This window comes from Peromyscus maniculatus, chromosome 8 (assembly GCF_049852395.1).
Source record: "Peromyscus maniculatus bairdii isolate BWxNUB_F1_BW_parent chromosome 8, HU_Pman_BW_mat_3.1, whole genome shotgun sequence".
In the NCBI taxonomy this organism is placed as follows: Eukaryota; Metazoa; Chordata; class Mammalia; order Rodentia; family Cricetidae; genus Peromyscus; species Peromyscus maniculatus.
Window position 1 is genome coordinate 71,086,828 of NC_134859.1, and position 24,177 is coordinate 71,111,004.

General features: G+C 40.4%; 1 protein-coding gene across 5 annotated transcripts in view; it reads left to right on the forward strand.

Moving 5' to 3' along the window:
• Positions 1 to 24,177, forward strand: part of Acaca (acetyl-CoA carboxylase alpha) — a 268,884-nt gene that overhangs the window by 210,575 nt on the left and 34,132 nt on the right. For all 5 annotated transcript variants that reach the window (XM_006983168.4, XM_006983169.4, XM_006983170.4 and 2 more), the window contains 5 exons: positions 215 to 335; positions 984 to 1,094; positions 18,518 to 18,661; positions 19,207 to 19,327; positions 23,576 to 23,672. In XM_006983168.4, coding sequence (XP_006983230.1) covers positions 215 to 335; positions 984 to 1,094; positions 18,518 to 18,661; positions 19,207 to 19,327; positions 23,576 to 23,672 — 594 coding nt within the window. The remainder of the gene's footprint in view (positions 1 to 214; positions 336 to 983; positions 1,095 to 18,517; positions 18,662 to 19,206; positions 19,328 to 23,575; positions 23,673 to 24,177) is intronic.

Sequence of the window (24,177 nt, forward strand, 5' to 3'; positions counted from 1 at the left end):
TAACCTAACTGTTAATTCCAGGGTTTGTTGTTTCTTTACAGAATGTCACTCTCAAGTAAGTACTATCCAAGCTAACATGGAGATGCTTAGGTAGGAAGAATGTAAATAGAATTAAAGCATTTGTATTAAATAATCTTGTAATGGTTGTTGTATCATTTATGAGTTATGATGACTGTGTTTAACCTTTGTGATTTGGCATGGTTGTATCCAATAGGTACAAGATAACAGATATTATTGGGAAAGAAGAAGGACTTGGAGCAGAGAACCTTCGGGGGTCTGGAATGATTGCTGGAGAATCCTCATTGGCTTATGATGAGATCATCACCATCAGCCTGGTAAATACTCCTACAATGCTTCCTTTCAATGCTGGGTATTGAACCTAGGGCCTCACATAAGCTAGACAAGTGCTCTCTACCATTGATCTGTATCCCCCATTCCCTACAAGGTATGAAATATATTGAAAAGCTGAGTGTATGACTAGGTTTATTACTGCCCTTCCTCACTGCTGTTCAGTCCTAAATGACATTATTTCCTGAAAATGATACATCTACAAATTTATCATAATCATGCACAATAAACAGCAACATGGGATGATATAAATTACTGAATTTCCCAAACAAAACTAGGCTTATTTCAGCATTTAGTTTCATTCTTATTTCTCCAGATATTCTACCAGATTTTTAACAGCTTGAATTTCTTAGTACTTTACTTATTTGTGCATGTTATGAGGGTGACAGGCATCTGTGAAATGGGCAAATAAAGGAACCATGATTTCTGGAGCATCTAATACTTAAATTATTCCATGAATTTTGTCTCCTATTTGACGTGGAAATTGGATGGGGCGTTTTATATTGTTATTAGACTTCATAAAAAGCAATTTTTTTTTGTTCGTGTGAATTTTTTACATTTAGTCTGTGCCTTTGTTTTTAAAAGCTTGAGAGAGGACACAAATAAGTTACATGCATAATTTATTTTTTTTTAAGGTTACATGCCGGGCCATTGGTATTGGAGCTTACCTTGTCCGGCTGGGACAAAGAACCATCCAGGTTGAGAATTCTCACTTAATTCTGACAGGAGCTGGTGCCCTCAACAAAGTAAGTTGCCAGGGTTTGGGACAAGTGTATGAGATTGTTTAATGATTAAAAAGTGTGACTTTTTAATTCAAGATCCCAACTAGAGGGCAGCCTTCAGCCCATGCCTTCCTCAGTGCGTCTTCTCCTCTAGTGTTTACCCATTCATTGACTTGCTTACCCACTCATTTATTCATTCATTCATTCATTTCATTCAATTAAATATTTTGAGTACCTACTTGTAGATCAGGCATGATTTTAAGTCTTGTGTGTATTATATGTGTGTGTAATATATATAATTATACATATATTAACACATATGTATGTATTATATGTATGTGATATGTAGTATATATAATATATATTATATGTATATTAGGGAACAAACTATATAACCTCTGCTCTGAAGATGTCATGTTCTAGTTTTTCTCTAGAAAGACTGAGAATTGAGTACACCTGTTTTGTCCCAGCCTTTGGTATGTGAAGAGATCTGGTCTCAAACAGGGAGCTGTCATGTCCCAAGTGTACTGGCTTCTGGTATTTTACTCTACACTATGGATCTAACACTGGTCGATGTGTTGAGGGTGTGCCATTTTAATGTTTTGAGAAATTTCTAAATATGCCTCTGAAAAAGAATGCTTTTATAGTGGAAGTACTCAAATAATGAGTGGTAACATGATTTGGGGTGCAGAGATGGATTGCTGGGGAAATGAATGACTCGGCCATGTACCTTATCTTTCAGAGAATGGTCATGCATCTAAGCTTACAGGGCTCTTCAAAAGGGAAACAAAGATGGTGAGGTTACTGCTTATAAGAGTGAAACTAACTCAAAATGTAGGTTTTCATAGATCTCCCTTATGTGACTTGGTGACTGCTCTTGTAGAGTTATACGCAAGCCAAGTTGTATTGGAAACTGTGTTTAGGACACTTGTTTTTACAGTATGGGTTAAATGCTGGTCAGAGTGTTGAGGATGTGCAATTTTGCTGTTTTGAGAAATCTCTAAATATACCTCTGAAAAAGAACACTTGTATAGTAGAAGTGCTTTTTAATTTATTTTTAAGATTTGGCTTTTAAATGAAAGAATGGGGACTAGCTGGCCAATCCTATCATTCCCACTCTAAAAAAAAGTTGGTAATTTCATTGTCTAATTAGCTTGAGGGGATATCAGAAATCACAGGAATTGTTTGATGTGGGAGCTTGTTCTGCCTTCCTCTGAACTGTGTCCTTTGCATTTGCTTTTCTTTCTAAGGAAAGGCAAAACAGTACCAGCCTGGAAATGAAAGTAAAGAACTGCCACTACTGAAGATTATTACACCTAGAAAAATTGCTAAGAGTCTTAATTTTTTTTAAGTTTCTCTTTGGATATTATCTAAGGATGAGATTTTGATGAACATTGAAGAGAGTTTTAGACACCATTTTCTATGAGGATAGAATTTTAAAATGATGCATACCCCTGTATTTCTGTGATGTTTTCATATGTGGACAGAGTGTATTTCTGAAGTGTATATGCTTACATTAGTGAACCCCCCTCCCCCGCCAGTATGTTACAGAGAGGCTGTTGAACAGCAGAGGTTTTCTGTTGGAGGGGGTTGCGCACATCTTGTTAGTTAGTTTCATTTGTGCCAAGGAGAAAACACTAGAGGTTTCTTTCTTTAAACTCTGTTCTGATCAAATTCAGTATTCACCTCTTCTCTAGCCTGTAGAGCTGCTTGTTAGAGAAAAGCCTGGTTACTGAGGGGAGATTCTGTTGTAGCTTAACAATGCTCGTTCCCAAAAGAAGGTAATCCAGGAAAGGCGCAAAGCTACACAGAGAAACCCTGTCTGGAAACCCCCCCCCCCCCCAAAAAAAAAAAAAGGTGATCATTTTAGTTGAAGGGAGTGTTCTTTGTAGAGGTTACCTAATCCCACTCCACCTGGTACACTATCTTCATGTCTGTACCTCTTAAGTATAAAGTCGTGTTGCTGGAAAACACCCAATTTCATGCAAACTCATTAAGAATGTCCTTTTGGTCCCCTGGCTTATCAGGAATGAAAAGGGAAGGCATCAGAGAGCTCCCTTGCTCGCTCAGATTGCTGCCTCTGACTCACTCCTGAATACTGTCTTCTAATATCCTTACTCTTTCTAGTCTCTGCTCACTGTTCTCTCTGCACATTTCTTGCGATCTCACTTACTCCAGGGTTGTGCTAGTCACTCGATGTACGTCTTTCATGTGAGTTGATCTCTCTTTGTTTCTATGTCTTGCTTGTAGATTCCTCTTTTTTTCTGAATGTGCTTCTCTCCGAGTGTCCATGTGTGAGAAGAAAGTCTTTGTCTGTTTTGAAGTACTGTGCGGCTTCATTTTAAGCCTTGACCATTTGCTCACTGTATTTATGTACCTGTATATAGAGTGGAAATCTAGGCAGTATATGCAGGCTTACATACAGTATTAGACTGTAAACATCTGATACTCACCTTTTGGAGTCTTTATCCTTTATGTTAAACATTGGGGTGAAGAATAAGAAAGGGGTGTGCAGAGGTTATAGGGGAAAAAAGATTTTGTGTGTGCAAGTGCTGATCCCGTTGACCCCTTTGAAAATTGAAATAATGATAATGTGAGTCTCCTGACTGCATCAAAGTATCAGCACATCAAAAGCCAGGAGGCATGAAATGCAAATGATAAAGTGAAAGCAGATGGATTGTGCATGATCGCCTGATGCCCAATGAATTTTAAAAGGTGCTGGTTTGCAAGGGGTGGGGGTGGAGGTGGGGGTAGGGGGACTGAAATAAACACGTTATCCCTGCAATTTTTTTTTGTTCTTGACGCTCACTCCTGACAATATTTTTTCACACTTGAGCGAACACCCACTCCATCTCTCTCTCCCTTTCTGCCTTTCTCTCTCTCTCTTTCCTTTCCACCCTCCCCCCATCCCACCTCTTACACGTCTCAGGTCATGTCGCTGCAGCTCCGGTGGAAATAATAAGATATAAACCACGAGGTTGTTATTTGCATAGAAATAGCATGGAGCCCCAGGCAGCAAGAGAGAAGGACACAGGGATCATTTGTCTAAAATTTTAATGAAAACTTTCGCTGAGACAGAGATTTTTAAAAAAAAAAAAAAAAAAAACAACTTTCTTTCTCCTGGATTTTCCCCCAACCCTTCCCACCCCCTCTAGCCCCATCACTAATTTAACTTAACATGGGAGATTGGGAGAGGAAGGGTTGGCATGCCACGTATCCTGCTCATATAGTGCAGCAACATGCAAACTGTTTGTTCCTTGAAAAGATAAGAAGCTGTGGCACACACATTTTCCAACTTATTACATTGGTGTGTGCATTGGGCTTTTATGGCTACATTCCATCTCTGCACACGTGGTGTTGGTGACCTGGTTTTGGTGTACACTTTCCTACCTTTCACTTCCAAAGAGTCTTTCTTCTTCTTCTTCTTCTTCTTCTTCTTCTTCTTCTTCTTCTTCTTCTTCTTCTTCTTCTTCTTCTTCTTCTTCTTCTTCTTCTTCTTCTTCTTCTTCTTCTTCCCTCTTCTTACACAGTAACCTGCTTAATAAAGAAAAGTATTGCTGCTGTATTATTTCTTCTTCCATTTTTGTCCAGTTTTCTGTCCATTTTATTCTTTAGCAGTGTTCTCTGCCACTGTATATTTTGTTTCAAAGTGAGAAGATACTTTCCACATCTGTATTTTTATCCTTTTCTCTTCATGATCAGAGTGTTTATGTTCCTTCCACACCTGCCTTGTTTTGTTACCTGCACTTAATTGTAAAGTATTCAGAATATTGCCAAGTCAAAGAGAGAGATGGTTTCTGGATTTGACTGTTGTGATACAGATTTGACACTTAAACTGAAGGCAGTGAGCTGGTGATTGGAAGTAGCCCGAATGACATTTGAAACTCAAAATCAAGAACTGCTTTCCAGTTCCTTGTTGTTGGGAGCGGGGGGGGGGGGGGGGGGGGGCTGTTAGACTAGCGGTGTCAGGGCCCAGACAAGACTGGAACAAGTGACAGATTAGATTAGTTAGAACATAATTTAAGGGCCCGGGGCTCTGCTTAGTGTCCACAAGAGAGTGTTCAAAGTGAAGACAGAAATGGGAGTTCATAAGGATTTGCTTTTCATGTCTCTCAAGGTTACAGTAGGCGAACTTCAGGAACTTCAGGCTGCAGGAGGCTAAGTACTCGGGATGATGGGGCCAACCTGATGGGTGTGAGTGACTGCCTGGTGTGCAGGGACTCATGCTGGTGTGACAAAGACAGCAGTTGTGTACTTGAAGTGTTGGCAGCATAGACCCTTGGGGAGCTGAGATGATTTGCAGTTATAAACTCTTAATTAAGTTTGCTCTTACAGAGGACCCAGGTTCGATTCCTAGCACCCACATGGCAGCTCTCAACTGTCTGTGTCTCTGGTTCCAGGGGATCTGACACCCTCACAAACATCCTCACACAGACATACATACAGGCAAAACACCAATGCTCATAAAATAAAAATAAATAAATTATTTAAAAAAAAAAAAACTCAAGTTAGGGTACCTTTTGGACATTTGCAGTAACAAATATTTCCCTTCCCTGAGCACCTCTCAGTTTCTGTTTCACATGGTTAACATAGTGCCCAGTGGCAGCCAGACTAGAGGAACCTCTGTTGTAAGGGAACACTGATAGAGGCCAGAGCCTGCTATCTCTCAGCCCCAGACTTGATGAAAGCCCGATCGTTGGACAGCAATTGGAATTTGTGGTTTATGGGTATGCTCTGGACAGCAGTTGCCTGTGGAGGTAAGGCATCTACTAATGGCTGTGATGTGTGGGGGATAGATTACTCTGAAGGTTATATATGACGCCCTTGTGGTAAACATTTTTTTTAAGCTTCTACTTTTTTAGGGGAAAAGAAATCCCATAATCTCTTTCCCTTTAGTAAAGTTAGGCCCCTCTTTCCACTGACTCTACCAAGAAAAAAAGTAATTGTATAGTACACGTGGCTGAGAGCTGTAAGTCCTGTAGAGGCTACTTCTGCTAATCTTACTATTCTTTAAGATTCATTTTTATTTTTTAATTATGTGTATGTGTGTGTGGTGGGAATGCACATGTAAGTGCAGGTGCTTGTGGAGACCAGAGGCATTGGGTTCCTCTATAGCTGGAGTCATAGGTAGGTATGAGCTGCTTGGTGTGGACACTGGGAATTGAACTCAGGTCCTCTGGAAGAGCAGTATGTGTTCTTATCCACTGAACCATCTCTTTAGTCCAAATCTTGCTTTTGAGACTTAGTCAAAAAAAGTAGCACTATGCAATGTGTGCACTATGAAATGTGTGTCGGCACATCTGACTCTTGAACAGTACTAGGGCTCATATGAAGGAGACTTGTTTATGGGACCAGGGTCTTGTACTGTACAGTTTTCATGCTCACCCATGATGCTGGAACATACAATGTGAGAGAGTTAGGGAGATTCAAGTAGGGAAGGAAATATTCCTTAGCTATCACTGTAGGGTAGACAGCATTGTCACTTTGACAAAAAGAGGTTACATCGACTAACAACATAAGACTCTAGAGCCAGGCTCCTCAGGTTTAATTTCTGGCTCTACCACATACAAATTATCACCTTGAGCAATTTCTTAACACCCCCCATCCCCCAGTATGTGTTTCAGTTTTATTAATTTGTAAAATGGGAGGCCATTATAATACTATGTACCAAGGCTTTTGTGGGGATCAGATGAGCTAATATAGGAAAACTACTGGTGCTGTTGTAGTCCTCTCTAAAATGCATTCCAGGTCCGTACTTACCACTGTTCATTATCCAGACCCTGAAAAAGAAATATAAACACAGTATTCTTTAAACTTTCTGGCTCTCGGAGGGCAACAATTCTTTTTCTTTTTTTTTAAGTTAGATGGCTTTCCTCACTGTAGTAGTACATTCACATATTGACATTCCCAGTAGATGTTATCTAAAGACCATTAACACACTTTGGAACACCATTAATAGGAGAGGCACCATGTTCGGTCATGATAGGGTAGTATATGTGTCAGTCATCTGTCTCCAAAGGTCCCCAAGGACTTGTTGATACAATAGCCCTAATCACTGAAAGCATCAGTCCATCAATTAGCATTTTTAGAAGTCCCTCACTACTTATTTTTGCAATAGAAAGTCCTTATATTCTCATAGCTCCAAATGGAATCTCTCTCCTTTGTGAAGAGGCTGTTTAGCATCTTGTCTAAGGAAGCATTTGCATTGGCACTATGAGTGAGTTCTCAGAGAATACTGTAGTGGCCAGATCTCCTTCATTCTCAAGCTCATCTTCTACACACTGACAAAATGTTGGTAAATCTGGTCCCATTTTAGAAAGCTGTTTCCGTTTTCCTTTGATGCCCCTCGGATTTGTGGAAAACCCTACTAAGTATTCCTGACTCTGTCAGCAAGCCTTAGTGATCTATAAACAGCCTAGCCCTGAGTACTGGCTTGGAGATATTACACAGTAGAATTGTCATTCAGATTTCTATTAACAAAAGTTGCCTCTAACTGTCTAAGAGCACCCCATGTGTCCATAATGGCCTCAATACTAAGGACTTGGGAAAACAGACAAGTTCAAGTGCAGAGCTTCTACATAAGGGAAAAGCCTTCGTCTCTGCTTTGGGGCATTGAATACAGATACAGGAATGATCACACTGACAAACAGAAGAAATGTGCTAAAAGTTTTTGGAGTTCTGGAATGTTCTCATTTGCTTTCTGTTTCTGTGGGAAACACCATGCTCCTTGGGGTGAAAAGGGTTTATTGACTTATGCATCCTCATCACAGTCCATCATTGAGGAAGTCAGGCAGGAACTCAAGCAGAAGCAGAGGCAGAACCATGGAAGGAAAGCTACTGACTGGCTTGTTCCCCGTGGTTGTTCAGTCTGCTCTCCTATACAATGTAGTACCACTTGTCCAGGGGTGGCACTGCCCACAGTTGGCTGGGCCCTCCCACAGCAATCATTAAATCCCTGGGCTAGAGAGATGGCTCAGCGGTTAAGAGCACTAGCCGCTCTTCTGGAGGACCCAGGTTCAATTCCTAGCCCCCACATGGCAGCTCCTAACTGTAACTCCAGTTCTAGGGGATCTGACACCCTAACACAGACATACATACAGGCAAAACACCAATGCACATAAAATAAAAATAAATAAATCATTTTGAAAAAAGAAAAAAAGAAAATTTCCCCGAACACACACACACACACACACACACACACACACACACACACACACACACATATATCCCCATAGGCCAATTTGATGGAGGCAGTTCTTCAGTTGAGGTTATCTCTTCCCAGGAGAATCTAGTTGTGTCAAGTTGGCAAAAACTAACCAACACACAGAACCTTTAACAAAAACAAACAAAAAAGGTTTTTGCTCAGTCCTCATCTTGCAAACAGCTTTGGATTAGTCCTCTGTGTAAAATGAGAAGCATAAACTGGCAGTGGTGGCGCACACTTTTAATCCCAGTACTTGGGAGGCAAAGGCAGGTGGATCTCTGAGTTCCAGGACAGTCAGGGCTACAAACAAACAAAAAAAGGGGGTGGGGGAAGCATATAATATATTGTTTACCTTAAAATGGAAATCAAAAAAAAAGGTCCCCCGGAGCTGAGGACCAAACCCAGGGCCTTGAGCTGCAGCGCTCTGCCACTGAGCTAAATTCCCAACCCCTTAAATGCCTTTTAATTCATAATATTCTGATGCTATGAAGATGTGTGTTGGTCTGGAAGTAGGGAACTATGTTAGGTTAAAACAGAAAGAATGGGTTATGAGGGTGGAATTTTAAAAAGATATTATATATTATGGCATATAATTGTGAAATTACATAATTCAAATTATCTTGAAAGGCATAGTGGTTCATGTCTTTAATCCCAGCAGAGGCAGGTGGATCTCCTTGAGTTTGAGGCCATCTTGGTCTACATAATGAGTTCCAGGACAGCCAGAGCTACATGGTGAAACCAGAGAGAGAGAGAGAGGAGAGAGAGAGAGAACATGTAAAAGTTAATTGAGCTGCAGAGACTTAGGGATTTCCTGTGGTGTCATGTAGAAGTTTTGGGGCCCAGTTATCTTCTGCTTTGTCATCGGCTGCCTTGTCAAAGGCCATCGTTTAGGCTAGAGGATAGGCCTTTAGGTGTAATAGCTAAAATCTTTGAGTCCAAGATTTAGTAGAATCAGTAAAGGCATCGTAGTGTGAGGCACACAAACAAAAGCTAACCTGCTAGAATTTATTATCCCACTACAATAGACAGTCTCTAGATCACCTTATATATGCGGACCTTGGTGTATCTCTACCCTATCTCCAGGATAACCATTTCACCCTCCAAGATTCTGGGGTGTCTTTTGCCTCTCCTTCTTCACACAGTATGTGGTTCACAAGGATCTCTTCACTTCCTGCTGCTAGTAAAACATTTCCTCTGAACTCAAGCTAAGTGCCCACTTAGGTTTGTGAACATGGTCCTCTTAGGCAAGACCTTGTCCTCAGCTCCTTCATTTTCTAGTCACCCATTCATTACACTATCGTTTGATATGTTTTCTTTTTCTCTTTCTAGACATGTTCATAGCTCTTTTTCAAATTGTTCTTCACTTGAAGCTCACTACCCTGTCAGCCCTCTCCTCTCTCTTCACCCTTTCTTCTCCTCCAACCCCAGCCTGGAAATCAAGTAAATTAGCTCCTCACCATTGCCTCCCAGTTAAAAATCCTGTACTCCTCCAATAGTGTCTCCTCTTGGATTTGCAGTCCTCAGCCATCTCCAATAACCATCAGGCTGTCAGCTTTGCAGCTCCCTGCTACCTCCCACCTCCCCCATCATTCACCAGAGGAAAAAGAGAGCTGAAGCCAGAGCTTGAAATATATCATGCAATAGTGTATCATGAATTTGTTGTGAATCACAGCGGTGAAGCAGGTTTATTTATTTCTGAGACCTTAAATCAATACAAAGTAGGTCTCTTAGTTCTGAAGCTGGGATGGAGAGTGAAAAAATGAGCCCATTGTACTCTTAAAACTTTGGGGAAAGGAGATGACAGCTATATAATTCCATTTACCAGGCACTAGGGGCTTTAATGTGAAGGTGACAGGGAGCTCTTTGTGCATTTAGAGCACCATATCTTCTAAATAAAAGATCTGTACACCTGATAGTGGAACACAGCTCCAAGTTTAATAATCTCCAAGCATTAGACCAAGCCAATATGTTCCCAAGTCAGAGGGGCCCCCCAACACCCATAAATTAAAAGTGCAAGAACTGCACATGTTGGTAGATTAGAAATGCAAGGATTTCAGTCTTTTCTGAGGAAGACAGACCTGAGCCCTTGCTGTGCACAGACTGCTGTGTGACTATGATAAAGACTTGGGACTCGAGACTGTTTAGAAATCTGACTCCTGGCTGTTCATCATTCTAGGAGATGTCCCCTATGCATGAATCGAAATCTATGTCCCCTCTCCTTCAGAGTGGCCATCACCACACAGTCTAATCAGCTAATGTACACAGACAGGAGTGTTGAATCATGAGAGAAGCTTGAAGAGCTTTTTAGATTGAACTCCAGATTACCATGCCTGGGCTTCACATTCTTACGATTGAGTCTTGACCGATTCCTAATTTTAATAATGTCTCAGTGCCTAGGATTTAAGTCCCTTAAAATAGCATGCATATCTGAAAACGTGAGAGACCAGTGTTATTAAGGAAAAGAATTCACTCCAGTTTAATCAATAGCATAAAATGCAAATATGATGAGTTAGACCATCTTAACAGATAACCAACTTTTGAATATCTTCATTTTCTGCCTGACTCATTGATAAGATATCTTTTCTCAATCAATAAAGCAGGTTTATACAACTTAGTAAAGCAGCCCTGATAACATATGACTAGAGTTACTAATTTAATACTAGCCCAAGTAGAGATTTTTTTTTTTTTTAAAGAGGTCTAGAGGGATGGCTCAGCTGGTAAGAGCACTTGCTTACCATAAGTCTAAGGAACTGATTTCCATCCCCAGATCCCACATGATGAAAGGAAAGTACCAACTCCCACATATTGTCCTCTGACTTATATGTACACCACGGTGCAGAAGTGCATGTGCACTCATACATACACACAAGATAAGTACATAAATAAAAATAAATGTTAAGGGTTGTGGTAGGAACCAATAACAACTCACAAACAACATCACCTAGCATCTGCACCAAGGAGAGCAAAAAGGAATGAATCACTTGTTTCCCTTTTACACTACATATTACAGCACTAATATAAGACTTCTGTTTCTAGTAGCTCAACTTGTTTCAATATGTCAGTGTTGAGTTTCTATAGTATCCTTGGAATTGTGACATGCATTCATTGCATTTCTGTTTTCTGTAAAGTTGCTCTTATTCTGTGGAGATATCATGATTCCTGATTTCATGGTACTTAAAATAAACTTCTCATTTGCAGAAATATCCAATCTTTTGACATTGCAATATAATATCATCTGTAAACATGTGGGACTCATTCATGCCTGTCTCAGGATATGTGTAGCCTGTGGGCTCCATGCTTGCTAGTAAGGCATTTAAGAAAATTAAAAATGCTACCCACCAGATATAAACAAGAAAATGCAAAAGAAAACTATAGAGGAAGAGTCAATGTTACTGTCCAAGAAGCCAGGCTCTATTGAGTACCAAACTGGTATCTGGCTGCTATGGGCACTGACATTTGGTCATTCCACCATTTGCCTCAAGTGCCCATATATTTAGAAAAGTCAGGAAGTGACTAAGAACAAATTTAAAAAAATCTATTCATGTAGCCAGGCATGATGGCAGAGGCAGGTGGATCTCTGTGAGTTCGAGGCTAGTCTGGTCTACAGAGCTAGTTCCAGGACAGCCATAACTACATAGAGACACCCTGTCTCAAATTAAACAAAACAAAAATCTATGGAAAAAATATATTTGATAAAAGACATAATACAGAATACATAAAGAATTTTCAGAATTCAATAAGAAAACAGCCCAATAAGCACATGGGCAAGAAATTTGAGTAGACTCTCCCTGAAAGAAGTTGTTTGAGGATGGGAAATAAGTACATGCAATTATGTTTGTCACCACTCATTCGGGAAATTAAAACCAAGTTTCACAGCATTGCATTTTTTTTTCCATAAATGATATCAGCATTTTTTGGTTTATGGTGATAGAAATCAAACGCTAAGCCTGGTACATGCTTGGTAAGTGCTCTACCACTGAGCTACATCCCTAAATATATATATATATATATATATATATATATATATATATATATATATATATATATATACATACATACAGATTCCAGATGCTGATGAGGATTGGGATAGCAGCTAGAACTGTGCACTATTGAAAGAAATGCAAAATGGTATTGCTACTTTGAAATTGTTTTGGGTTTTGTTTCTTTTATTAACTTAGCTACACACTTACTGTCCAATCCAGAAATTACCTGTCTCCAAATGTTTATAGCAGCTTTCTTCATAATCTCCTCAAACTGACAACAACCTAGATGTCTACCAACTGACAAATGAATGAATGAGTTGTGGCCCCCAGCTGTGAAAAGGAGCTACCTACACTAGACTGTACGAATGACTATGATGCATTCATTAAGATAACAAAAGAAGTTAGTTTCTGAATGCTGCACACTCTCAATCTATTTACGTGCCACCTTACAAACGGCAAAGCAGGCAGAGCAGAAATGAAGTCAGTGCTTATTAGGAGTGGGCAGAGGGCACTGGGGAGCAGGATGATAGAAGCGATCCCATGTTATTGTGGTACTGGTTGTGACTATATATTTGTGTTTGTCAGTGTCATAGAATTCTATACCATAAATGGACATTTTTGTTACATGTGATTATACCTTGATTAGCCAGACTTTTCCCTACCCTCTTGGTTTTCTTTTGAGACAGGGTCTAATGTATTGAAACTGGCCATGAACTCCTGATTCTCTTGCTTTCAGTTCCTAAGTGCTTTGATCACAGGCATGAGTCACCTGACCTGGCTCTAAACCAGACTTTATTTAAAATACTAGATATTTTCATATTTGGAATTGATTTATTGTCAGTATTCTCATGTCTCTAGCTAAATGGGTACTTAGTTGATGGACTCCTGGAATGAGTGATTTCTTTTGGCAGTCAACTTTCTATCTAGAAGCCTATGCCTTTCCTCTCACATTTGACAGGCAAACTATCTATGGATCTTCTCTATCCCTTTTCATTATAAGTAAATCTCTGTCCCTTACCCACTCCACCTTCAAATTCTTATTGTCCTGCTGGTGAATTTGTGCATGTGTTCTCAATAAACAGAGGTCTTGCAGTACTTTTTCTGGTCTGTATCTCAGTGTCCTTGTGTCTAAATACTTCTCCGTCAGAGAATGATAGCACACACCTGCCCTAGGGAGGCCAGGACAAGAGGGTCACTTTGAGGCCAACCTGAGCTACATAACAAGACATTTGTTTTAAAATACATTTAAAACAAAATCAAAGTCTTTCCTGCCTCTGGTAGCAAGTCTCTTTGCCCAAGTTAACTCTTCAGCAAACTCACATCAGAATTTGTTTCTTATTGAGAGAGTTTTGAGTCTTACAAGGGAATTATCTTGCCTCAAACTATGGCTCAAATCAGCCCCCTACCCACCAGTATGTATATTGAGCTTCCTCTCTGCCCCCAAGCCTGACCCACCAGCTGCCAGTTAGCTCTCCAGTTTGCCAGTGCTAGCAGTGACACAGAGGTGTAGAAAGATGAGAACCCTTTAGCTGTGTATTTTGTAACATCCAAATATTTTTGGTCACAGAGGTATTGTCCCTGGCTCCCAAGAAATTTAATTCCATTCACCTGTGGATATATTTCTGGAGAAACGTTTACACAGTAATGTGCAGCACCACTTAGAATTGTTAATTGGAGATTGAATTGCTTGTCAGCTTTTAAAAATGTAGTTGTCTCAGGTCAAGGAGGATGCTTGCAGCACTGAGTAGCTGTGCTGTTACCATTTTTTTTCTTCCTCTTTTTTTCTCTCCTCTGCCCCTTTCTTCTCTTTCATCCCTCTTTTGTCCCTGTTTTACCACTTTTTCTGACTCCCATCTACTTTTGCTCATGTCTTTCTGCCCTCCCCAATCCTTTATCAATAGAATCCCAGAGTGACTTTAATACCTAGAATCATGCATGACATCCAGTGATGATGATTACTCAGTAAATTTACCTTCTGGAGAATGGAAATACCATGAGAGGATTGCATCAAGGACTCCGCTTGTGTAGCCTGATTCTCAGGTTTGGAGGAATTTTGTACTCCCTGCTTTCTAAAATAGTAAATGCCCTGACTCTCCAAGAATTGTTAGAAAGGGAAGAAACATGCAGATTTCCTTTTTTTAATTTCATGATTGATATGCACCATCATTATTTTCCATATTATCACATGATTGCAGATATTTACATATAACTCTAAAGGTCCCCAAAATAATATGTGTATCAGAATAAAAGCAATATTTTAAAAATTGAGACAAGTTGCATCTGTGAAACTTGGAAATCTCAATACCTCCGCTGACAAATATCCTGACAAGTAAATACTGTACTCATTCAGTATTACATAGTGATTTCATTTGCACAAACCCTCACAGCGCTCTGCCACTTCAGTCAAACGTCTGGAGCACTGGGGAAAGGCAGAATGTGTTTATCTTGATCTCCAAAAAGGGATTTAAGGGTGAGAGCAGGCGGTATATTAGACTGTTTTCATTGCCTGTCAGCTGTGGTAAACCTGAGCTGTCTACAGTGTCTCTGGATAAGCAACAGCAGCAGCAACAGTGGCCTTAGAATGTATGACTGCATTCATTTATAGCTCTTAGGCATCTCAGCATTTCCACAGGCTCCATAGCACCTTTGGTGAAACCTTTAACAATTGCATCTCTACTGATCACTGGCTTTCATGAGATACTTTAATTCTTAGGTCTGCCAGCTACAATAAGTGGAGTGTTCAATGAAGCTTAAGTATATAGCAAGACTGGATGAAGATCCTCTTTGCTCTCAGATTTAGCCCTTTAGTTCTGTGGCCTGGGCACCCCTAAGCAAAGGACCCTGGAATCGTGCTTTTCTTGTTATCTCATAGTGCTGCTTTGGCCACTTTTAGAGCTAGAGGGCAAAGGTGGCCTCAGGAGTGCCCTTTTGAGTGACTCTTATGTTTAAATGGTGTTAGATGTTTGTTAGGCAAATAAATGAGAAGTTTGTATCATGTAGTAGAAAATGTGAGGGGAATGATTCAGGAACCAAAAACATTGCAAGGAATTTGACTCATTCAGAAATGCCTCTGTCAAAGTTGAAATGGGTGACAAATGAAGCCCACCTACTTGATGAAAATATGATAAGGAGGACTGTTGACCCACAGCTTTCTCTCAAGGGTTGGTAGGCAGATATATTGAGAAAAACAGGATTCTTTGTGGGTGCCTTTTCTCTTTGAGATGCCAGCTAGGACTTGTGTGGCTATCTCTGCATAATCATTTCAGAGTTGGTCAGAATAGAATCTGTCCTAGCCCAGATTTGGCTTCCTTGGTTGTCACTTTCATTGTGAAGTATTCTAAAATTATTAAAACCACTTGAGTGAGCAATGACTCCTACAAATCAGTAGCTATTGTGAGAGCCCTCATCTCCCTGATGCATACTCCAAACCTCCAGGCAGCTGAAGATAACCAAGGGTCTGTTTTCTCTTGATTGGTGAGTAACTGTGATTGTTGCTATTTGTTTGTGTTAAGGAAGGGCTTCATTTCTGTGTTTTCATCTCTACTCCACCCCCATTTCCCAAGCTGACGCTGGTCAGAAAGGGCTCTTTGGATGCTCTGCTAATGTATCCTGTGATTCCTCTTTCATTAATAAATTCAGTGAATTTTCTCAGGTGATAAGCATTTGTTAGAACAGATAGGGTGTTCTTAGTTGTAGTGAGCCCTAGGGTTTCTTTGGAACTCAGAGGAAAAGAAATGTAGAAATAAATGCTGCTGCTTTCCCAAACATGTCCAAAGCATCAGAACCTGAGTGAGAAGAAGTGCTAAGTGACTGAATCTTGCTCCTTCTTTGAAAATATAGAGTTGGGGTTCAAAGAAGTGTGCACTGGGTTCAAAATAACAGGGGAAAGAGAATGGGAAAGTACCTAAACCTCTCTGGAAGTTGCCTGGTTCTGGATACCCCTTTCAACTCTTTGAAAAGAAGCATTTAAGATGGTACACTTAACTGTTAAATACCTAAGGGGTTCTTGGTTGTCTTAGGTCTCTTTGTCTGAGCTTGATCCTTCATTGGTTCATTGCTGGTTTTGTAACTGCTCGATGTTCTCGTGGTTAAACATCATCAAGTATTAGAAGTGGGACCAAAAATAATGTTTCTGAACAGAAAACACCTCTTTCCTATGCAACAGGGAGTATCTGGCTCCTGACATAAATTGTGGATATCAGATATTCAGGGTCAGCACAGTGACTCCTTTTTATTTCATTTCTCCTTTCCAATTTTATTTTAATAATTAAAAATACTGCTGATCACACTGAATGACTTCTAGCAGAGAAGCAGTCTGTCCCAGAAGGACCAGTTGTGGGCCATCAGGTTTATGACAGCCATAAAACCAGAGTCAGATCAGAGCGTGGCCTCCCTGAATGACGGACCTTCTGCCTCCGCCAGAGTCCCCCATCAACTGACTGCTTTAGAAATTTGTATTGGTTTGGTTTTTTGTTCTATTTTGTTTCCTGGTGCATGTGCAAGAGTGTGTGTGGACGCACGCTTAAAGATATAAATGAAACAGGTATGTAATGCCCTCTGCCTGTTAGAAAGACTAAAGCCATAAAAATAACAAACGGCATGTATTTGCTAGAATGTCAAAGTTATGAGTTTATTTTGTAATGATGTGCTCCTGCCTTCATGAGGTAAACTGGCCGTGGCGGAGGTGTTATTAGTAATATGGACTCAGTGGAGCAGAAAGCCGAGTGACCGAGAGATCAGTGTATCAGTCAGAGAGAGGGCAAATGGAAAGAGACAGCAGGAGAATGAGAAAAGAGCCACAGCGCCTGGGCTGAGATTAAAGCAGACTGAGAAGAGGATGGCAGCCCACTGGTCAGATATGGTCTCCCCTGTTCACCGGCTCCTTCAAAGGAGCTGCCAGCATGTTGCTTGGCTTAGGGCTGCCTGGAAAGGCTTGTTCTCTGTGCTTCCTTATCAAGGAAAGCAGTAATCGGAGAGCAATTTTGCTCTCCATATTCTTTTTAGAAAACTCGCTATGCCTTTCCTAGCTGAAGTTAAATGGAACCAAGGCCAGCGGGATTACAGTGAGGTTATTACTTTGGTCACCAACTTGCTCAGTCTTTGGAAGGTCTTGATGTAGGGGGCTGACCCAATATGCAGGGGAACCTTTCCAAGCCCTAATAAGAAAGGGCCGAATGAAAATATATAGACAGAGTTTGTTGGCCTTTAATTTGTTTAGGTTCTCCCAAGAGGTTGAAAATGAATAAAAGTTAGTAAGAAAAAAAATTGTATGTTGTTGTTCAGAAGAGAGGAGAGGGAACAGAAAAGAGAACATGCAGTGAGCACTCCACAACTGTTTAGCGCTCTCCAGGGCTACCCTAGATGACTAGCAATTACTACACACTCAGCAGTTTGCAATAGTCAGTGATCAGGCCGCCTGACTCCCATCTGCTGGGTCAGAAAACCTCCCTCCCTGGAAGAAATTATTAACCAATCTTCAGGAAGAAACGAAACCCTACAATTTCCAAGTCCAAGAATATTTTTTCTTTCTTTTTTCTTCTTTAAAGGAAACTTTGTGGTTTCCATTTTCAAGTGCCCCCAACCTGACAGGGTAGTCCTCCAGAGACACTGGGGTGAGGCCTGAATCCTTTCCAGTCCTCAGCGGGAAACAGACTTGGGAAATGAATCACAGCCTCACACCTAGCACACAAAGAGACTGGAGTCTACAGGGTTTTGTGTGTGTCATGAGATGCTTCAGGATTTTGCCTGGTTTAGGAATGGGAGAGGGAGATGGTGTTCCAGCTTTAAAAATCAAAGCAAGGAAAAAGCTAATCCTTTAGAAAAATAAGGCACCCAACCCCATAGTATGTCTTCAATATAGACTCATCACTAATGTGTGAGTGTGTGTGTGTGTGTGTGTGTGTGTGTGTGTATAAAACTCTGTGTGTATCTGAAAATGTAGCTGCTGCCCCAGAGTCCCAGTCTACCAACCACAATTTCAGCTCAGAGCTAAAGTCCTTTGCACATGTCTGTGGTTGCTTCTAGAAATGGGGGAGCTTGATGGTTTTAAAACTGCAACAGTCTGTGTAACTGCTGAAGGTCTTTTTTTGTTTTCTAAATTTTAAGAAAGTCCTGGCAGTCCCTCTGAACAAGGCACAGAAAATGGGATTCTCTTTGTCTAATGGAGGAAAGGGAAAAAAAAATGTTAGTGAGAATTAGGAAATGATATACATTGTTATATCTGTAGAGACAAATGTCTTTTTACTTGCTCATTTGTCTAGGTCCTTGGCCGGGAAGTATACACCTCCAACAATCAGCTTGGGGGCATCCAGATCATGCACAACAACGGGGTTACCCATTGCACCGTTTGTGACGACTTTGAGGGGGTTTTCACAGTCTTACACTGGCTGTCATATATGCCTAAGGTGAGCCCTTCCTACCCACCATCTCTGCCAGTTTATTGTGTTTGAGGTATACTGTTTGAAGAATTTTTCATCAAGTATTTCTCTGCAACCTATAGATTTCTTTTTCTTGAGGCTGTCTTTTACCTTCTACCTGCAGAATACCTTTGGGTCTCACTAAGCCCCACTGTTTTCTAGCCACAGATACTTTCATGGCATATATGCTCACATCCCCAGATATTAAGAAATCTCCATGAGTTTCCTCCCTGTAGTAACCATTTGTCCTCCAGGAGTTTGCTCCTCAAAGAGCAAGAGCACAATGGATCAGGTCAAAATGCACCACCGTGTGTCAGGCTCCCAAATGAGAGTTGGAAACTGTATGTGTTCCTTATGTTCCTTGACACATACCTGGGATGCTTCTGCTTGATGGTTGGGACCAAAGGGTGTTCTGTAGTGGGCCTTGCTGCTTTTGTCTGTAGCTGCTTTTGTCTGTAGCTATCGCTGCTGAGCTGGGGTATGAGACTGACATCACTGATGGGTGTGCTCTTTCTCTCCCAATCTTTCTTCAGAGCGTACACAGCTCAGTTCCTCTCCTGAATTCCAAGGATCCTATAGATAGAATCATCGAATTTGTTCCCACAAAGGCCCCATATGATCCTCGGTGGATGCTGGCCGGCCGTCCTCACCCAAGTACGTATATGTTTAAAGACCCAGTGGTATTTTAGCTGTCAAGCTCTATCTAGTCACTGTCCAACTCTAGCACAAAAGCATATTATTAAGAAATTAGAGCTAAATACCTAGAAATAAGGAAGATGTAAGAAAAAGCTCTATGAAGAAAACGTAAAACACCAAAATCTTTGTGAACAAACAGGAAAAAAGTGAGCTTTATTACTCACTCATTTAGTCATAACTGGTGTAGCCACTAAGTCATTCCTTCTGTCACTAAGGAACTTAGTAGATTAAAAGGCTTTAAACAATTTGATATGAGCTATAAAATCATGGTCTTACAGGATTAGAGTCCTTTTTGTTAGGGTGGAGGTGGGGATTCTGGGGCATCAAACCCAGAGCCTCATTTATGGTAGATAAGCACTTGATCACTGAGCTACATCCATGGCCAAGTATCAGACTCTGGCCAACTAGGGTCTATAAAAAGAGCATTGAGCCACCTATAGGTGTATGTGCCTACAGTCTCAGCACTGGGGAGGCTGAGGCATGAGGATCATCAGCAGTATAAAGCCAGCTTGGGCTACATAGTGATTCAAATAGCCTAAGATGCATAGCTAAACCATGTTTCCAAAACAAAAGGTGAGAGAAGACAGATTAATAGAGTTTGAGAAAATGTCTCTAAACCTTAAATGTGGAATTCAGCTACACTCTTTCATAGCAAACTACTGTTGAATACCACCCTCACGGTTTTCTTTTGATACTGGTAACAGTATTGATAGTAAAATGCTTTTAAGAAGTCCTGAGTTCTATCCCTAGAACCTTTGTTTTCAAAAGCTGGGCATGGTAGCATGTGCTTGTAGTCTCAGCACGGGGATGGAGGGGAAGTTGGGGCGGGGGGGTGTCCTGGGGCTTGCTGGCCATCCAGCATAGTGTACTATAGTTCCAGGCCAGTAGATGGCACCTGAGTGATTATGACACCTAAGGTGTCCTCTTTCCTCACATGCCACATAACTATATATATGTGTATACACACACACACACACACACACACACACACACACACACACACACACTCACACACTGCAGAAAAAATGAATAGCACTGTGCATCTAAAATTTTATTTGCTAATCTACTTGGAAGTTGCAGAAAAACTCCTTTTGTAAAGTCCCAGGTGGCCTGTTTTACTTTGGTTTTTGTTGAGATAGGGTTTCAGGTCATAGCCCCAGTTAGCCTCTAACTTGCTATGTAGCCCAGGTTGGCTTTTAACTTTCAACTTCTTTTGCTTCAGTCATTTCAGGCATGAACTACTCACCACACCTGACCCTTACTTTCTCCAAATGGTGTTAGGAAATGTTTGTTCTCTGTCCCATGTTTATTGTTACTATTCATTAATAAAATACTATACATAAAAAATGGGTTGCAGGGGCTGGAGAGATGGTTCAACAATTAAGATCACTGGCTGCTTTTCTAGATGGGTTCAATTCTCAGAAACCACATGGTGGCCCCCAACCATGTATAACTCCAGCCAGTTCCAGGGGAATCAGCATCCTCTTCTGGCCTCCCTGGGCACCAGATACACACCTGGCATACAAACACACATGTGATCAAAATACTATACATATTAAAATAAAAAATGAATTGTAGGGGTTGGAGAGATGATTCAGTGGTTAAGAGCACTGGCTGTTCTTCCAGAGGACCCTGGTTCAATCCCCAGCACCCACATGGTGGCTTACAAATGTCTGTAACTCCAAATCCAAGGGAATCAGACTCCCTGTTCTGACCTCTCTGGGTACCAGGCATGCACTGGTGCACAGATATACACTCAGGTAAAACACCCATACATATAAAATAAAGCAATTTTAAAAACTGTTTAAAATTTTGTTAAATTTAAGGGTTATTGTGATTCTACTGAAATATTCCTTATTCATAAAGAAGACTTAATAGAAACTGCTCAGGGTAGAGTCTGATATAAAAGCTCTTCTATACACATATCTTATTTTTGCAAGATCCCACAGCTATTACTTTGATGCTGGAGCTTCATCTTGATTTCTAACTGTAGATATTCCAGAAAAATCAAGAGAATTCTGTTAGTGTTAATTTATAACCGTTAGTTTTAACTTATAGCCATACCTTTTTTTTTCCTGTGTCTTTTCTTACTAACTTTAATAAAATTGATTTTTCTTACATAGGCAGAAAAATCACCATAGTCATCTTTTCTCCTTATTTTTATACATGATGATGTTAAGAACCATAACTCTGACGTAGTGGTTAGCCTTTAAAACCCAGGACTTTTCTGGGAACTGAGTGGGTCTCCTCTAAATTCAGAACAAAGCTCATTGAGTGTTCTCTGGGGAAACAGGGATGCGTCCCAGTGGCATCCAAGTCTACATCTGAGCTAGAGTGGCCTTCTTTGTGGGACCATCAAGTCCAGCTAGCATAGCCAATGGCCCCTTCCTCCCTAGTCAGCATGTAAGGCAGGGCAATTTTGTTGTGGGGTGCTGGAGACTGAACCCAGGGCCTTATGCATACCAGGCAAGAATCCTCCCCTTTAGCTATACTTCTAGCCAGCTCCCCAGGGTTTTGAAACAAGGAAACATTCTGATTTTGAAATTAATTCTATAGTTCCAAATCATTATTATCAAAGTAACTATCATAAAATGATCCAGGCATATAAAGTTAAAATTTCAGTATATTGGTGAAACTAGAACCAGTTTGGTTTAGAACCTTCATCAGAATTTGGGCCCTTTGCAAACCACAGTGGTATATGCATTTAATTCAGCACTTAAGAGGGTAAGGCAGGAGGATTGCAAGTTCAAATCTAGCCTGGGTAAGATTGTCTCAAAAAGCAAAACACCTTTGTTTCATAGGGTGAACAGAAGTACATGTGTAGGTGGGCATTATCCAGATTATTATTAATAAGACCTACAGAATAAAATGAAATTTGTGATAAACTAAGTTTTCTAGTGTTTTGGATAATATTTTTTCATTGACTCTCTAGTAATTCATCCTGCTGTCTAGGTGCAGCCAACACTGGCTCCCAAATCGAGTGACTTCAGATTTTAATTTAGTGGAAGCGTTAAAGAAAGCAGATGATTCCCTATGATAAGTTAAAGCAGATATCTTCTAGGTGAAAAGTTAAAGTCATTTATTAGAGGAGATAGTGCCGCGATATTCTTCAAACTGACGCCCAACACGAGACCAGAATCTAAACGATCAGCTTTGGGCTCACGATAGAGAGATAATTTTGAAATGGATGATCACATTTTACACTAGGGCCATAGAGGCAAGGAATGTAGAACACAGTAATTACAAGTTTAGTCTTGATAAAACACTCTCCGTCCTGTTTAAGTCAGCAGAGGTTAGCTTGCTCAGATCTCTACTTTTAATTGGTTTTGGACTTGAGGTTTAGGGGGTGGAGGGCCATGTTCAAATTAGAAGAATCACTGAGAAACTGTGAGCTGAGAGGGCAAACGAGGAAACAGTTGTTTGTACAAGCTTTTATGGGTACTTGGTCAAACATTCATGTCCATGAAACAAAAGTTTTGTCTTCTAAGGTGGTGGAAGTTACATGCCTTGCCAGTATATGAACTGGATGAGGAAGGGAGGTGGTGTTATTGTGTGCTTCTTTTTGTGTGTATATATATCTTAACCATTATGTTTTTGTTCTGTCGAGGGCATGTAGTTATGGCCCTTCATATAGAAAGATTATACTTTGTCAGCCATAAGTAAAGTGAGTCTATTGTTGCATTTCTGGCAGAGAGACTGAATCTCTTACTTACCTCCAAGTTTGAGTCTTCATCTTATCATTAATACTTACGTTTTCATCTTCTCATTAAAAGAAAATCAGTGGAATCAAACAAAATTGTCAGGCAAGTTTTAAAATAGAAATAAACATTTTAAAAACATCTTTAATGACTTGGCTGCCTCTTGACAAATGTTTGTGGTGTCTTGGAAAAAGCCAAGCTATTTATTTAAAGGCATGCAAACTCTCTGCTAGCTGAACCCCATCGTTTAACAATAAATGATGCTTTTGCTGATAAATGATTCTATGCAGACTAGCAAGTGAAATAGGAGATGATTTCTGAAGGCAGATGAACACTCAGTTGTTTAATGCTTCCATCTATTATAATACGGTTAGAAACCACAAACTCCTCAAAGTAAGTCCGCAAATCCTACCTTAAACTCATCAGCCCAATATGTTGTTAACAGGTGGACTGTCTTTATATGCTCTTCATTTCCTTTCCACCCACCCCTTTTCCTTTTCCTTCACAGCCCAGAAAGGCCAGTGGTTGAGTGGATTTTTTGACTATGGATCTTTCTCAGAGATTATGCAGCCCTGGGCACAGACTGTGGTGGTTGGTAGAGCCAGGTAAGACCTCTTTTGTTTTGGAAACTCTTTTTCTTCCCAAGTAAAAATAGGGAAGGAAGGGTCATAGCGTTCACCAGTGAAGCTTTGTCTGGATTTTCTAAGACTATTAGATGGTAGCCATAGCCAAGGTAGCCTGCTGGTCTCTAACTGTTCAGTGTGTCGTACTAATGTAGTGCTTAATCTGAAGGTTGATTTTGATAATATTTCCTTTTTATACTTCCACAAGAGAAAACTTTGGGGACCACAAAGCTGTACTACAATAGCTATCACCAGTCGGGTCCCTCCCCACAAGACCACTTTTTCTCAGGAGCAGGCACCACTTGGTTCTCTGTGTAACCCAAGAGGAGTTTCTTCCTGACATCATGACTACTGAAGTGACTTACAATACTGCATTGTATTGGAATAGAATCAGATTTGAGTTGAGAAAAAAAAAATTTTTTTAATCTGAAATAGGAGTGAGTAAAATAAGCTGGCATAGGTTGCTGGGATACCCATATTTTTCAAG